The 16,015-nt window shown below is 38.9% G+C and overlaps 1 protein-coding gene across 1 annotated transcript; it reads right to left on the bottom strand.

Annotated features, from left to right (window-relative positions):
• Positions 1 to 320: 320 nt before the first annotated feature.
• Positions 321 to 6,092, bottom strand: LOC148016421 (UDP-glucuronic acid decarboxylase 6-like). The gene is made up of 13 exons (XM_087663559.1): positions 5,758 to 6,092; positions 5,241 to 5,324; positions 4,908 to 4,995; positions 3,487 to 3,578; positions 3,070 to 3,134; positions 2,858 to 2,946; positions 2,694 to 2,771; positions 2,435 to 2,528; positions 2,288 to 2,354; positions 1,499 to 1,562; positions 1,333 to 1,373; positions 802 to 912; positions 321 to 690 (listed from the first exon to the last, which is right to left on the bottom strand). The coding sequence occupies exons 1-13, from the start codon at positions 5,863 to 5,865 to the stop codon at positions 619 to 621; spliced, it is 1,053 nt and encodes a 350-aa protein (XP_087519685.1). The 5' UTR covers positions 5,866 to 6,092; the 3' UTR covers positions 321 to 618.
• Between the last annotated feature and the right edge of the window lie 9,923 nt (positions 6,093 to 16,015).

Raw genomic sequence — 16,015 nt, 5'->3', positions numbered from 1 at the left:
ACTAAAACGTGAAAGTACGCTTACATTAAAGGTGGCAAAAGGGTGTGACATCTGGAGTTCTTGCTCATCTTAGAGAAGCAACCTTGCATCAAAAGAATGGATGTGAATTGTCGAATTTGTCCACCTTCCAACTCAATAGGATAAAGGTATAATACTACTTGAGTAGACAACAGATTTGGCAACAGGTATTAAATCTGCAGTCCTTGTTCATGCAGGGAGCTCTGAAAGATAATAACTCAGCTCAAATGAAACACGTGGATACAATTCCAGCGCATACTCTCATTTACATGCACAAAAAGAGAAAAAAACCACATATGATCTGTTCTTGTGAAAAATACTCTTGCTTCAAAACGAATTTACATGCCCCAAAAATCCTCTTTGAAACAATCTTTCCAACACTCCACATAGACACATCACAGAATGCTGGAATAGCCTCTGCTGCTGTGCTACTAACCCCTAGTCAATCAAATATGTTTACCACTCCTGTAGCAGGAATGTAGTCAAAAAGGTTTACCACTTTCTGTAGGGGACCGGGGAGATGTACTACAAAAAAAAAAAGGTGTAGATCCCCTTTTCATAGACGACATGTAGCATGGAAGTTTAAGGCTCGTCATTATGTTATTTCTTTGTCACCCCAAGGCGTTCTCGGAAGTCTTCAGCCATCAGGGGAAGCCCTTGGCGGAGGGTTACCTATATAATACAAAAACTAGCCACTTTATTACAAAAGCACAGAGTTGAAAATGATATCCAAAGAAAGCTTATATGATGTTTTATTTGAAGTATGCAGTTGAAGTAAACAACCTTGGGCTCCCATCCAAGAATCTCTTTTGCTTTGCTGATGTCTGGCTTACGCTTGCGTGGATCATCTGGTGTGTTTTCAACCATCTCCAATGAAGCAGATGGTTCGATAAGCTGTTGCGACAACATAAACTGCTTAGAATATCACCAGAAATGTGCCCTAAAAAGCTCTTTCAGTGTTGCGTTTGAACACGACCGGTTTCATCCACAAATATGTAACAATAAATAAAAATAAGGCACTATAGAGTCTAGACCATGGAGCTTAAACTTCTGAAAGACTTCAGAGTCATCCAAAAATCATTCGCAAAAATAATCACACAGCCACTGTACACACATGCACTTAGAGGCTCGAGTGTACATATGGCTGAGCTTCGTATCACTGTTGCAAAATCATCCTTTCACAGACAGCACAGTATTGTCTCTTGTAAAATACAAAGGACTAAAATTCCATCACAATGTGCCAACTGAAAGAATAACAAACGTGAATATTGCCAATGGTTTTTTCATGACCAGAGCTAAGAGGAATTATTTTACCTCTTTCACTGCCTCAGCCAGCTCCAGCATGGTAAACTCCCCTGTCCAATACATAAATAAGCAGATGTTAAGATTTAAAAGATGTGGTACATCAGCATAAACAGTTAAAAGCATAGGCATGTAGGCACAAGCATATGCATATGGATGGCACACACTGCTTCTCTACCTGGATTTCCAATATTTATTGGTCCTGTGTTGTTACTTTCCATAAGACGAATAAGTCCATCAACCTACAGTAGAAAAGTTCAAGGCATTCAATCAGATGTACAAGACCATCATCAACCTACAAAAGTAAAGTCCAAGTGCTGTCTATAAGATGGAACCAATTTTGCAGTCATGTTAATAAGCTCAAAAGAACTAAACTGAACCTTCCAAAATAAATGAAACAGACCTTCCTTACAACTTTGTTGGTACAATTCATGCTACCCCTTAACTAAAAATCATAGAGGTAAGAGAGATCAACATCTCCAGAGTATCTATTAGATCACTGAGTGCATTCAAAGCTCTGTTAGCGTCAAGTGTCTCTACATCTTTTGCCCCCAATGGTGGTTTGAAGTTGTGTGAACAACCTAGTTCAAATCATGGGACAAATTGCATCATTGAAGTTTTTGCAGTTATTTACTGGAGACTTGGACCTCGGAAGGAAAATCACAGAAAAAATGTGTAAATCCTTGGCAACCAGAGCCCATGCAATAAGGGTCATTCCCAGTTTTGTTTTGCATTTGACCACTGATAAGCAACACTCTGAAAGCAGACATGCAGATCAGCAACACACGCTTATAGCAGTTCAAGTGGGAAAAAAAAACACAGGCTATACTCCACAACAATACTACGAAAATCAGTAACCAAAATGCTCATGAATAAACAAGGGCACTCCAGTACAAAATCTCAAGGCACTGAAAAGAGAAGGATCTATAAATTAAACGGGATAAGCTAAGTTTCAGGAACCCCTTACCATATCTGACACATAGCAGAAGCTTCGTGTTTGAGTCCCAGGTGCTTGAACAGTCATTGGGACACCTCTGCCACAGGAAAGTACAATGCATCAATGTTACAAGGAAATGTGCTCTCCATTACTATCAAAATAAGAGAGTATCCAAACCTTAAAGCTTGTGCAATAAAGTTACTGACGACTCGCCCATCATCAATGTTCATGCGGGGACCATATGTGTTGAAAATTCTAGCAATCCTGATTTCTGAGAGCAATAGAGTTTGCACAACAGTTTTCAATTGTCAGAGCACACTCCAGCTAAATCCGTTTCTAAACAAGCAAAGCTAAGTACAAAACCCTAAAGCAAGAAGGAAGTCACAATCATAAGTGCTGTCCTTTTTTGAAATTTCAAGAGCATTTGAAAGATTACCTAATCCATGTTGACGGTGATAGTCAAACATGAGTGTCTCTGCAACTCGTTTACCTTCATCGTAGCAACTCCTCACTCCTGTTGAGGTTAGGATTTCAATATTTAGTTAATATGCTTCTGATCCTATATTGAGAGTGCAACGTATGTCAGTAAAAAGGGTTTACCAATGGGGTTCACATTTCCCCAGTACTCTTCTTTTTGAGGATGTTCTAAAGGATCACCATACACTTCTGAAGTTGATGTTAGAAGGATCCTGTAAAGAGAGTAACAGAAGTTTACTTGAAATGTTCCCAAATAAATGAGACCTGATATTGGATGAGAGTGGAATTCTGCCATGACTTTTACTAATAGTTTTGCTACAAAATTTTAGACAGACCTTGCTCTCACACGTTTTGCAAGCCCAAGCATGTTCAAAGTTCCAATCACATTTGTCTTGATCGTCTGAAAGCACATCAACAGAAATCTTTAATTGACTGCTTGCACAACCAAAGACAGACCCAAAACCTTACAACAAAGTCTGCTGGTGTCAACCAGGAAATCTACAAGAAAAGTAGACTAATAGTAACATAATACAGAAAACAAATCATCATTCGAACACAACAATCTATGATCTACTACAGAAATATAAATATCATCATCTGAAAATGCCAATCTACACTTCCACTGAGACTCACAAACATCTCTCGACATGTGAATCAACCTCCCAAGCTGTTAAGGACCTCTTGAGGCATGCATGTGAAATTAGACCATAACAATAAAATGATTGTTAAATTGCCAATAACTGATGACCCACCTTCACAGGGTTATACTTATAGAAGATAGGTGATGCTGGGCATGCTAAATGATAGATTTGGTCAACCTCCACCAACAATGGGGTTGTTACATCTGCAAACAAGTAGCCAGCCAAGTTAGTCTATATTAAAGCTTAATTCTCTCATTCCAGATTTGACATGAACAAATATTGCCAATCTTCCAATAACACATTGGAAACAACTCCCATGCAAGACAAAAGGATCATCTTGTGTAACCAAAGAATAGAAGGTAAATCTACAAACAATAAGCTATCAAAATCCATGTACAATTGACCTGAAAAGACAAAAAGAATTGTTTGACTCAATAAAAGATCTATGAGCAGGTCGAAACTGCACAAAAAACTTCACCGAATGACTTCACAATCCACAAACTGCTACATTTCCCGCAGGCACCAACTTGCAGTACATTGGCAAATTGCCTGATTGCCCTCTTGAAGTAGCTAGCATGCAACCACACACAAGACATTTGGATGCTGGCAGAAAGAGCAGAGAGTACCATGATCCTGACTATAAGCCCACTTTGCACCAAGTATATGGAGATGCTAGCATGCCATTACACATACGAGATGCATGCATTGAAACAGAGAAAGCTAAAATATACAAGTAGTCATGTGCCTTTAATTATGACTGCGAATATCAAGTCAAGTTCCAGAGGTATGACCATTGTAAGAAAGATAACCCAACAAACAGGTCCATGTGAGTTACATCAAACATCTAGGAATCAAAAGCAAAAGGTCACAAAAGTGTATGGTTGTGACTTTAATTATGGACCACATTCCCAAAACTTCAACAAACAGGTCCATGTGAGTCAACAAACAGGCCCATGTGAGTTTACATCAAACATCTAGGAATCAAAAGCGAAAGGTCACAAAAGTGTATGGTTGTGACTTTAATTATGGACCACATTCCCAAAACTTCAAAACATATAAGGTGCCAGGCTTGTATGGGAAAACAAACGGCATATGTGCTCAGTTTGCATCAAATCTTAGAATCATAGACGAAAATCACACAAGTGCAACCAATGGAAATATAACGAGGTTAGGCCAGAGAGTAGGGAAAATTCACTTCTGTTCAAGTGCACCCGATGCTTAGGCACACCATCCTTTCACTGCTTGTGTAAGTACACGCATGAAGAGCATAGTGGGGCCAGACAGAGCAGGACACTCTTTGCGATTTTCAGTACAACATAACTTGATCTGCAAATTAGTATTCATGAGCGTAATGGGGAAACAAAGAGGCTAGCAGATTCTATGTCAACCAAATCCATTAATAGCGCTAATTAGATAATTTCAAGATTTAGAAACAGTTTCGATGACACAGTTCAATGGGGATTTCAAGTGCTACCAGGTGTCAGGAGGGTAAATGCAGCATACATTTGAGTTAAAAGGGGTAGGCTACCAACCATGCCGAATAAGTTCAAAATGCGGATGACCTATCCAGCGTCGCAAATTGTCCTTAGTTCCAGTGAAGAAATTGTCCGCAACTATTACCTGTTTTGAGTACACGCAATAAACAATAACAAACCTCCTCAGCTCAAAAATTCAGTCGGCAGATTTTAAAAAGACGAATTGAAAACTCAGTTGGTTGACTTACGAGGACATAAGTTCTCATTTACTACAAACTACTGTGCATCAAACAAACCCACATTTACTAGAACCAGATCAATCAAACTCCAAAAGCAGATCAGCTCAGATTTCCTCTTTTTGTTAGTGATGAGATCAGATAAGGTATTTACCTCGTTACCCTGTTGCATCAGGCGATCAACCAAATGCGATCCAATAAAACCAGCACCTCCAGTTACCAGAATCCGATTCCTTATCTGAAATTATCAGAGGACATAAGAAAAAGACCAGACATTGAAAATTCCCCTGAACGAAAAAAGAAGCAATACAAATTGCTTATCCAAAACCAATCAGAATTAGTAGTCTGACAGACAAACAATTGAGATCACATACAATCTGATACAGAAACGATCGGAAGCATATACATTCTAACACATAAACGATCAGAATCATATACTATCTGACAAATAAACGATGGAAATTTTCCTTGTTAATCGCCTTAAAGTGCATTACATTTTAATCTGACACAGAAACGCTCAGAATCGACACGGAAACGATCAAAATCACATACTATCTGACACAGAAAATATCAAAATTTTCCTTTCTCATCGACTTACTGAACGCATTACGTGTTTAGCGAAAAAGTTGCAGAGCTCCAAAGGAAGGACGAATGAAAGAACGGACTCTCACCGGTATAAGTTTGGCACGGGGGAGACAAGGCGGGGGGGGAGCTGATCCGTTGTCGGCGGGAGAAGCTTCGCCATTATTGTTGGAGCTGGCGTTTGCATCTGGATCCATGGCGAGGTTAGGGTTGATAGATCCGGGGCAAAGATAGAGGCTACGGAGAAACGCAGACGTTCAAGAGAAAAGGGAGGGACAGAGAGATAGGGAGGGGGGCGAGAATGCAGGTAGATAAAGAAGCTTATGATGCAGGTGAAGCAGCCATGCACGCTGATGAATACACTACTCCAGTTATGGCCCCTTTATAATGCCAAATAAAACATTTTTCCAAACTACTCTCTCTCTCTCTCTCTCTCTCTCTCAAAGCACCCCACAGCAGTTGCTTTTCTCCTACTCTAAATCTACACCCTTTTCCAAGGTTCCCTTAAAATTAAAAAATTTTGGATATACATTCCGACCATCGGTCACACTATACATCCAGACCATCGTTCCCACCCTAAGAGCCCTGTCACTCGTAGGTCAGTTCACCTCCCCAGAGTCCACTCTACTTGATCGCATAGTAACTCGCATGGCTAAAGGATATTCAACTTGATTTCACTTTGCTTCTGCCCAAGTCAAAACTTTTGGGAGTGAACAAAAATACCCTCCGTAATGGTTGGTACTCTTATAACTAGCCCCAAGTAGTGGTGACATGGTTGCGTAGTAACCATCAATGGTTGCATGATGCCAATCCAATTGGTAAATCACATGACAAACTAAAATAAGTGGGACCTGCCTCATCTTGCCCTGTGTGTGGCCATCACATCTTCCTATTCTGTACCTTGCCAACACAAGTCACTAACTAACCTACATGGGCACATGTGTCATCTTTAGGCTAGTTACACATTATATCACACCCAAGCGAAATAGTAGGATTGAAGTAACCTCATTCCTACCTTCTTGAGCCAAGAGGCACGAGAAGTTTTGGCATTTTCTTATATGGGAAAAGGGCCTCCTTTCCTTTGTTTGCCCCTATAGTGTTGAGCTTTTGCTCAAGATGCACCGCATACCTAGCTAGGTGTAATCTCAAGGTGAGGGATAGCTCACAATGTCATTATAATTTGTAATTTGCAATGTTGAATTTAAAATGGGAATTTGTCTCAAACTTCTTTTGAAACCTTTAGGCTAGTTACACACTCTGCCATGCCAATAGGACTCCACAATAGTGGGATTGATGTAACCCCATTCCCACATGCTTGCAACAAGAGGGAGGGGTCAATAGGATTTGCTAAACCCCGCAAAATCCCTCCTACCACTTGCAAAGAATGCAACCGTAGTAATGCTTTAAAAGTGCTAATGAATGAAATTTGCCTATAGCCTATAGCAACTAATCAAGGAAAGCTAGCACAAAATACCCCATCAATAAGATTTTATTACAAACAATGAGCTAAGCTAGCACAACTTAGCGTGATTGCAATGAAGCCCAACACTAACAAATAGTTTTGTTACCCCCACTACCACTACCATGACATGGCTCTTATATACTAGTCCACCAATGCTTTTGCATCCACAAGATGGAACGATCAACTTGCAAAAACTAGCTTTCCATGCACATAATACATTGTATTTCTATATGGTATGCAACCTTAACCCATCACCCAAAAGGGTGCTTGCTCTATCAACTAATAGGATTTTTTGGTTTTTTTGGAATAGGGAGCAAGACTTAAACCACCTAATATCCCCACCATAAGCCACAAATTTAACCCTAGACCATATGTGCTTGTGTGAAAGCATGGTGGGCATTTTCCTTGCATATTGAGGTCCTAATATAAGCGTGCAATTCCCTTGTCTAAAGCCTGCCTTCTTCGCTCGATGGATCGAACATCGCTAAATATATGACATTCAGAGTTGCACCATTGTGGTTTTTGTAATTGTGTAATACCTAGGACATGCATGTGGTCATGGGAAGGAAGGACCATTGGTAAGAGGGGATTATATGTTCATGCAAACTCTAAGAAAGTTTCTAGCATTTCTTAGGGTATTCCAAATATGGAAGTCTTCATTAAAAATTCATTAATTGGATTGGAAAGCAGTACTATCTTAGTCTCTTCCCGATACATTCTACAACTAGGAAGTTTTACATATCCCATTTGTCATTGGTGTAGAGGAAATCCACGTAGGCTTTTGTGTTCCTCAATATGTTGAAAGCATTGGCACATAGGGTCTCTACTAGATTGTTGTGTTGTATGGGGGTATCATGGTGGGTTGACAAATATTGATAACACTTAATGTGAGGACTTAATCCAAAATCACATTTAAGTACTTACATGTTATGTGTTGCCTCCTTGAACCATCAAGTCAACAAACATGTGTGTAGCTAAGATATTTGGTTGCATCTTAATGTGCACATGTAAGTAGCTTAGCAAAATAGTTGAGATGCATTAGAGATAAATAATAATCTTGAAGCAGCTTTCGGGATGTTCTTGCACTTTCCTACAACTTTATGAAATTTTCTCTTAAAAGTCCCTTACTTTTCACCATTGTATTTTAAAGACAACTAAAACTCCATTTGATTTAAACCCCTACCACTTCTCCAAATAAACTTAAGTTTCTCGCAATACAATATGCACAAGTTCATCATTATTAGTAACATGGAGAGAACTAATAAGGGCATCTTGACACTTAAATGCATTAGCTCCCAAACTTATTCTTGTCAATGCTTTCTCTCACCCATAGTTCTTATAGTTCCTCATAATAGCTTCATCTTACTATCCCAATCACCTTCATTCCTCATTTATTTGCTTGTTGTAGACCACTATTCATGAGGCTATTATGCACAACAAAGAAACAATAGACTTGAAGGGAGGGGGTCCTTCATTAAGCCTGATAGTAAACAAGCATGCAAGTTTAGGTTGAATGATTCCAACAAGAAACAAAAGTGAGGATCTTACCCTCAAATGATAGATTATGCCATTAGGCATCATCAAAGTTGTAGTAATGATTTGGATTAGCAACACTTTATGCCAAACTTATGTGTTTGTTTCCCTAAGTAAAGCTTCTCAAACCATAACTTTGGTCAATTTGATTACATCTACCAAATCATGGTTAAAAGGAACTATTGTCATGCTCGTGACTCAATTTCAAGCATGGAATCACTCATGTTCATCATGTTCCAATATCCTAAAAGAGAATGGTTAATTGACTATACTTTCTCTTATTTCATCAATTTGCCTCAAGTGTGCCATAATTAGGAGCATGCAGCACACAGATATGATGTTGTTTTGTTAGTGTTCTTATGATGTTGTAGCACAAGATGATTGCTTATAGTACAAGTGGCAATGCAAGTCTTAGGATTAATAACCTTCTTGCATAAGATGAAAGTTACTTCTTATCCCTCTACTTAGTCCACCAACCTAGGGTTTTCAATTTGGTATCCATAATGCCACATTTTACCTCTTGAAGCACTATACCACAAAACCCATGGATTATGGCATACTTGACTCAAAGTTTGTGTATGGGTTTTCAAATATTTGGGACCATTTATAAAACATTGTTGAAACTTGGCTAAGCATAGGGAAGATTGGAGAATAGTATAATATTGTGGTTCGACAATTCACTTTGGTTCTCATAGCACATAATATGGATCAATATTTACCACCAAAAGTTTGCAAGGCTCTATGCTAGTTTCTTGTAGAGATGGATCTAATGAGGTACATGAGTTGTTAATGTTAGCTTGCCACATTTTGTCAATCAATTATCTCCTGGGTGTGAGCTAGGTCAAAGTTTGACAAGGACATCGGAGCTCTAACTATTCTAAAGCACTTAGTTTGTGTGCATTCCTTTTTCAATTGATTTAAGTGTATTCATTATTATGCATGCAACCAATTTTCAGTCTTTGTAGCGGCTAGGAGTCAATATGTGTGAGGCATGTTGTCATGTTGAGATAAGCATTTTTTGCCTATAGACACATTCAGTGGTAGCCAATTTTTGATAGGTCGACTATATATTTTGGGTCCATTATTGTAGATTATCTAGTTTTCAAGTTTCTTGGCTATTTATAGCCACACTCTTAGTTGGGCATATGATCTCTTTTTGGTCTTCACTGATTTTTATCTAGATTGTAGTGTTCTTTTCTAACATTTGCGAGGATTAGGCTAGACACTTTGTCTTTGTCCCTCTCTCTAGTGGTGTCATTATTTTCTAGCTTGATTCGATGCCCTAACTGACTTTGAGATGTGTTCTAATTTGTCCATTATCGTATTAAACATTCTTTCCAAATTCAAAGAAGATTTCTATTTCATTCTTATTATCTTCTTTATTCTCCTTTTCTCTCTGTGTTCATGTTCCTCTTCCGTTGTGCACTCTCGTATGCTATCATTGCCTAAGTGAGGACATGAAATTTTCCTTCAAAGAAACCACCCTACTATTAAAAATGCAAATTTGCAGTCCATTATTTGCTGTAGGAAATGCATATTTTTTCTTTTTAAAGGTGCTTTCGATAAAGGTGTGACATCAGAGATGGTGGCATAACTATGGACAAAAACTTTCTTCTCTTTATTATTAGAAGTCATTTTCCCATCGTATCACCTTGGAGAAGAAACTTCACATGCTCTCTGTTGATGGCTCTCCTTCCATGAAGGACCACGTCAACAAAATGGTGGATATGAGGGATGAGCTTGCATCCCTTGAATGAATGATATCTTTGGAGGATATGGGCATGGTCCTTCTTACCCAATTGTCATCTTCTACACCAACCTTCTGACATCAAGAGTATGTGAGACTCCTCTTTGGGAGAAGTTAGCCCTATTTATCCTAGAGCATGATGAACGTCTTAAAGATATAGGAGCTAGTGGATCCAGCTCTACTAAAGCTTTTACTACAAGTACAAGAGGGATAAACAAGAAAGGTAACAAGAAGGAAATAACAACAATAAATAGGATGAGAAGAAGTCTAAGAAGAAGTCTAAGTTGCCCAAGTGTCCACACTATGGGAAGGGCACTCATCCTAAGGAGAAGATTTGGCAAAAGTACCCCCATTTGAAGCTAAAGGATGTTTCGAAGGACTTGAAGGCTACCCAACTACTACCGAGTTTGTTTTTGTGCATCTATTTGAGGTGGAGAATACCAATCTTGCTTCCTCCACTAAGGAGAAGACTTGGCTTGTTGATAGTGGGGCCACTTCCCATAAGACTTACCATCAAAATTGGCCTTAGGATATTCATTCCAAAGGGGGTTTGGTCACCATTGGTGACAACTCTTCTATGCCCGATCCTCAGGTCTTAGCAGGCCAAATTCCTTTATGTTCCAAATTTGGGACTTAACCCTCTTTCTATCTATGGTTTGACGCAATTAGGTACATGCAGGGTCTTTACCCAGGATACTAACTCTTGAGGACTCCTCATGAGCTTGGGATCCTTTGGCATGCTTGTTATGGGCACTTCAACTTCAATGCCATACAAAAGGCTTCTCGAAAGAAGTTAGAGGAGGGTCTCCCTAACTCTCCTCCTATTCACACCTTGTGCCTAGTTGCTTATGGGAAAAATAGCAAAGGTAGCCTCATCCACGCATTGCCTCTTAGAGGGCTACTACACTGCTAGATTTAGTCAACATCGACTTATGCAAACCTATAGGCATGGCCTCCCTTGGGAAGGACAAGTATTTGATGCTAATTGTGGATGATTTTAGCAGATTTGTGTGGCCATACTTCTTGGAGTACAAGAGTGAGGTGTACAACTTCTATGTCGAGTGGAAGGTGTTTGTTGAAATGTGAATGTCTTTCAAGGTTTGCGGTGTACAAGTTGACCACAGCAACAAGTTTTACTCTATATTTTTTCTAATTTTTGTAGGGATCATGGCATTTTGGTAGAGTATTTCCATCTAAACTCACCATTAGAGAATGGTGTGGTGTGCTAATCAAACCATGCTTGAGATGATTAGCATCAAAGTCTACCTCACTCCCTTTGGGGTGATGCAGTTGCTATAGCAATGCATATCCACAATAGGTCTTTGACTTTCACATTATAGGACCATTCCATATGAGACTTTATTTGGGAGAAGACACCTCTTGTCTCCCTTGTTTTGCATTTGGTGTGATGCTTATGTCCATGTGGATAAGATCAAATGAGATAGCAAACTTCACCAAAGTCTAAGAAGCTTATCTTTATGGGTTACAGCATGACCATGAAGGGTTACATGCTCTATGACCCATTGATATGAAAGATTGATGTGAGTTGAGATGTTATCTTTGACGAGTCTTCTGTCTCTAATACTTCTATTGACAGTGCTTGTGTAGGTGGTCTTCATCATCAACTAACTCCTCCCACCATTAGCTCCATCCCTTCCTTCTTAGTTATCTATTGTCACTCCTTTGTCTATGACTCCTCTCCCTTCCTCCCCTCCTTCTCCCCTTCTACTCCTCTTAACCAATTAGAATAGAAAGAGATTCAGAAGCAAATTGAAGAACTTCTAAGTAGAAAATTAATTCATCCAAGTAGTTTGCCTTTTGGAGCTCCTGTATGATTAATTAAAAAGAAAAATCAAACTTATCGCATGTGTATAGATTATAGAGCACTTAATAAAATAACGGTTAAAAATAGGTATCCAATACCTAGAGTAGACAACCTTCTAGATAAATTACAAGGAGCAACAGTGTTTAGTAAAATTGATTTAAAATTAGGATATCACCAAGTTCGTATGTCTACTCTTGACATTTTTAAGACAGCTTTTCGTACACAATTTGGACATTATGAATTCTTAGTAATGCCCTTTGGACTTACTAAAGCACCAGCTACATTTAGTAGAATGATGAATAGAATATTTTTGCATTTTCAGCATTGTGTAATAGTCTTTTTCGATGACATTCTTGTTTTCAACAAAACTGAAAAAGAACACGAAGAACATTTATCTTTAGTGTTTAGTTTATTAAAACAAAACCACCTATTTGTTAGCCCTGACAAAAGTTATTTCTTTCAATCTGAAATAGAATATTTAGGTCATATCGTGTCTACCAAAGGCATACACGTAGATCCACATAAAATTGAAGCAATTAAGTCTTGGTCAACACCTAAAAATGTACATGAAGTTCGCTCATTTCTAGGACTAGTTAGCTTTTATCAAAAATTTGTTAGATTGCTTGCTTTACCGTTAACTCTTTTGTTAAAGAAAGGTCTTGTTTATCGTTAGGGCGGTAGCCAACAACGATCGTTTGAAATACTTAAGCATGCACTCACACACGCACCAGTTTTGTAGTTACTTGATTTCAATCGACCATTCTTTCTTGTGGTTACTGATGCAAGTGGTTCTGGCATCAGTGCAATATTGATGCAAGACAATCACCCTATAGTATACTCTAGTTGTAAACTGAAACCTTTTAAAGTTAAATATAGTGCATATGACAAAGAATTATTAGCTATAGTTCATGCATTGCGCATATGGAAGCACTATTTAATGGGTTCGAAGTTTATGATTAAAATCGATTAGCAAAGTATTAAACATTTATTGTCACAACCACAAATATCTGATAGACACATACAGTGGGCATCATTTATTCAATCCTTTCATCCACTCATTCAATATCAACTAGGTAAGGAAAATGTAGTAGCCAATGCACTGAGTCGTAGGCCATCATTAAACAATATTTCTGTCATTTCTACTTCTTCGTTAGACACAATGAAAAATACTTATCTTCAAGATCCCGATTTTCATGATGTTTGGGTAAATTTATCTAACAATCAATGGATCCCTACTAATAACTTTTCTGTTTCCGATGGTTTTCTGTTTTATGAAATAAGGTTATGTATTACTAATCCTTTTCGTCATTTCATTATGCAGGAAGTACACGAGCCTCTTATATGGGACATCGTGGTATTATCTCCACACTTAGAAATTTACACGAAGATTTTTTCTGGCCAAATATGCAACGTGATGTCTCTAATTTTGTTTCTGAATGCATTGTATGTCAACACATAAAAAGACATCATGGTAAGTCATATGGTTTATTACTTCCATTACCTATCCCTAATTCACCTTGGGAGCAGATTTCTATGGACTTCATTACAGGTTTACCACAAACTTCTTCATAGAATAATATGATATGGACCATAGTTGATAGATTTAGTAAACAAGCTTACTTCATAGTCCGATGTCCATGAAACAATATGAAACTCGATGTCTATGGGGGACACAAACACTTGAACCATTTTTGCTTTGAAATCTTCCCAACTATTAACTTGTTGGTCCTCTTTTTTAATATATCTCCACCATGTATGAGCAAAGCCCTCATGGAGAGAGAGATATGGCTTCAAGAGAGTAAGAGGTGAAGATCTTTGGCTATCCACCTTGAAAGCTTGGAAAGAGATTCAAGGTAGAAGAGAGAGAAAGTCTCTTTCAAAAACAGTAGCTGAAGTTCTAGCCTTGACTAACTCCCGTGACCTCTTGTTTAACTAAAGTACCTTCAAAATAGCTTGTTTCTTGGTGATGACCTACTAAATTTGTTGCGAGCAACGGATGTGTGGTTTGCGCGTAGTAGCAAATGGAAGAAGCTCCCTCTTTCTCTCTTTTAATCATAAAATTGCATACGACTCATGAGAAATTAAAAATAGACTAAAAGAGAGGGTAAAGTAAGATGAAGTGACACAATATTGGGTACAATCTCCCCCTGACATGAAGTGGGCAGCTCCCTTAATGCCGTATTTATAATAATATTATGAAATCTTCTTTGCCCAAGATTTAGGCCCTTTACAATCACTCTTTGCATAAAGAGTTTGAGTGTACTGGAAAAGAGATAGAGTAATCTAAATTAATGGATGCTAGCAGTTGTCCATCCCACAACTCTCTAGAACCATTAGTATTTTACTGGACATATCTTTTAAAAATTTATATTGCTAATAAATATTTACATAGAAGATGTGCGCACGCTTGATAAGAAATAGCGGTGCGTCTAATACAATAATCCAATAATTTCCAAATAAATTCTTGAGGAAATAATCTTTAAAATGCTTGCGCATGGCACCCCTTTCCAATTCACCTTGCTCTACACATCAACTGCCAAAAATTCAGAAAATCATGTTAGAATAATAACCAACTGAATAATTGCAGCTAGTCACATAAATCAATTAATTTTGAAATTCCATACAATAATTAATTCACAAAGACGTTAATACTCATGTGGATAAAATGGCATCACCCACGTTCACACTTACATCAACGCTCAGAAAGGATAGGCGTCCCCATCGACCTTCTACCTAAGACAATTCTTCGGAACATGCCCCGCATTGACGAAGAACCATTTAAGGCGCTCATCTCGCCAACGTACACACAAAGGAGAACCATTTAAGGCGCTCATCCCTTTGCGTAGGTGCCACTTGGCAACATACCCCCGGGGTGGGATAGCAATTATCCTCAATTGCTATTGGCTAGATGTGGAGACAATAAATTGGAAAAAGGTCAGAAATCATGAGCATGCATCCATTAAGCTTCCTCAACAGGGTGATTGTGGAATTTGACAAGATAACAAGGATAAGTATTTCCAGTTCTAGTGGTCATATAGTCAACATCAATAATTTTTTCAGGGATTAGGATTTCATGGTCATCGGACTATGAAGTCATAAACAGGGTGAACATAGTTCGATGTCTTGGCAGTCTTTCAGCGTGGAATTAGAATAATATGATATGGACCATAGTCCGATGTCTCGGCAGTCTTTCAGCGTTGGCTTGCTCTTGTTGAGAACCAGACTGGGTATAGGCTGAAATGCCTTAGGACTGACAATGGGGGAGAATATGTCTCACGTGCTTTTGAGCAATTTTGTGATGACAGGGGTATTAAGCGTCATGTTTGGCTGAGCGCATGAACATGACTATTCAGGAGCGTGTCCGCTCTATGCTTAGCCATGCAGGCCTACCACAGAGCTTTGGGCTGAGGCAGTTAGTACGGCAGTGCATGTCATAAATCGATCGCCTTCCAGTGGATTGGATTTCCAGGTTGCAGAGGAAGTTTGGGCTAGTAAGCCACCCTCTTATGCGCATCTCCATGTCTTTGGATGTGAGGCATTCTGCCATGTGCCCAAGGACAAGAGGAGTTCCTCCACAGGGCCAGGGTGTTGGACAGGCAGTTAGACAGGCAGCAGAGCCTACGGTGAGACGGTCTGCTAGAGACAGACGTCCACCTGACAGATTTCAGCCCTCTATGCATTATGTTTTGGTTACAGATGCAGGAGAGCCTTTCACTTATGATGAGGCTATGCGCAGGGGTGACAGTCACTCCTGGGAGAGGGCTATGCAGTCTGAGATAG

This window comes from Lygodium microphyllum, chromosome 23 (assembly GCF_053477565.2).
Source record: "Lygodium microphyllum isolate KBCC chromosome 23, Lygodium_microphyllum_v1.1.10, whole genome shotgun sequence".
Taxonomy (NCBI): domain Eukaryota; kingdom Viridiplantae; phylum Streptophyta; class Polypodiopsida; order Schizaeales; family Lygodiaceae; genus Lygodium; species Lygodium microphyllum.
The sequence above is the reverse complement of the archived record's forward strand: the minus strand, read 5'-3'. Positions and strand labels throughout refer to the sequence as shown.

Excerpts from the sequence above, each read along its gene's own strand:
- LOC148016421 (XM_087663559.1), bottom strand. The coding sequence starts at position 5,865 with ATGGATCCAGATGCAAACGCCAGCTCCAACAATAATGGCGAAGCTTCT. Across the intron at positions 5,325-5,757 it reads CCCGTGCCAAACTTATACCG|ATAAGGAATCGGATTCTGGT; the intron begins GTGAGAGTCCGT and ends TGATAATTTCAG. Across the intron at positions 3,135-3,486 it reads ATAAGTATAACCCTGTGAAG|ACGATCAAGACAAATGTGAT; the intron begins GTGGGTCATCAG and ends ATGTGCTTTCAG.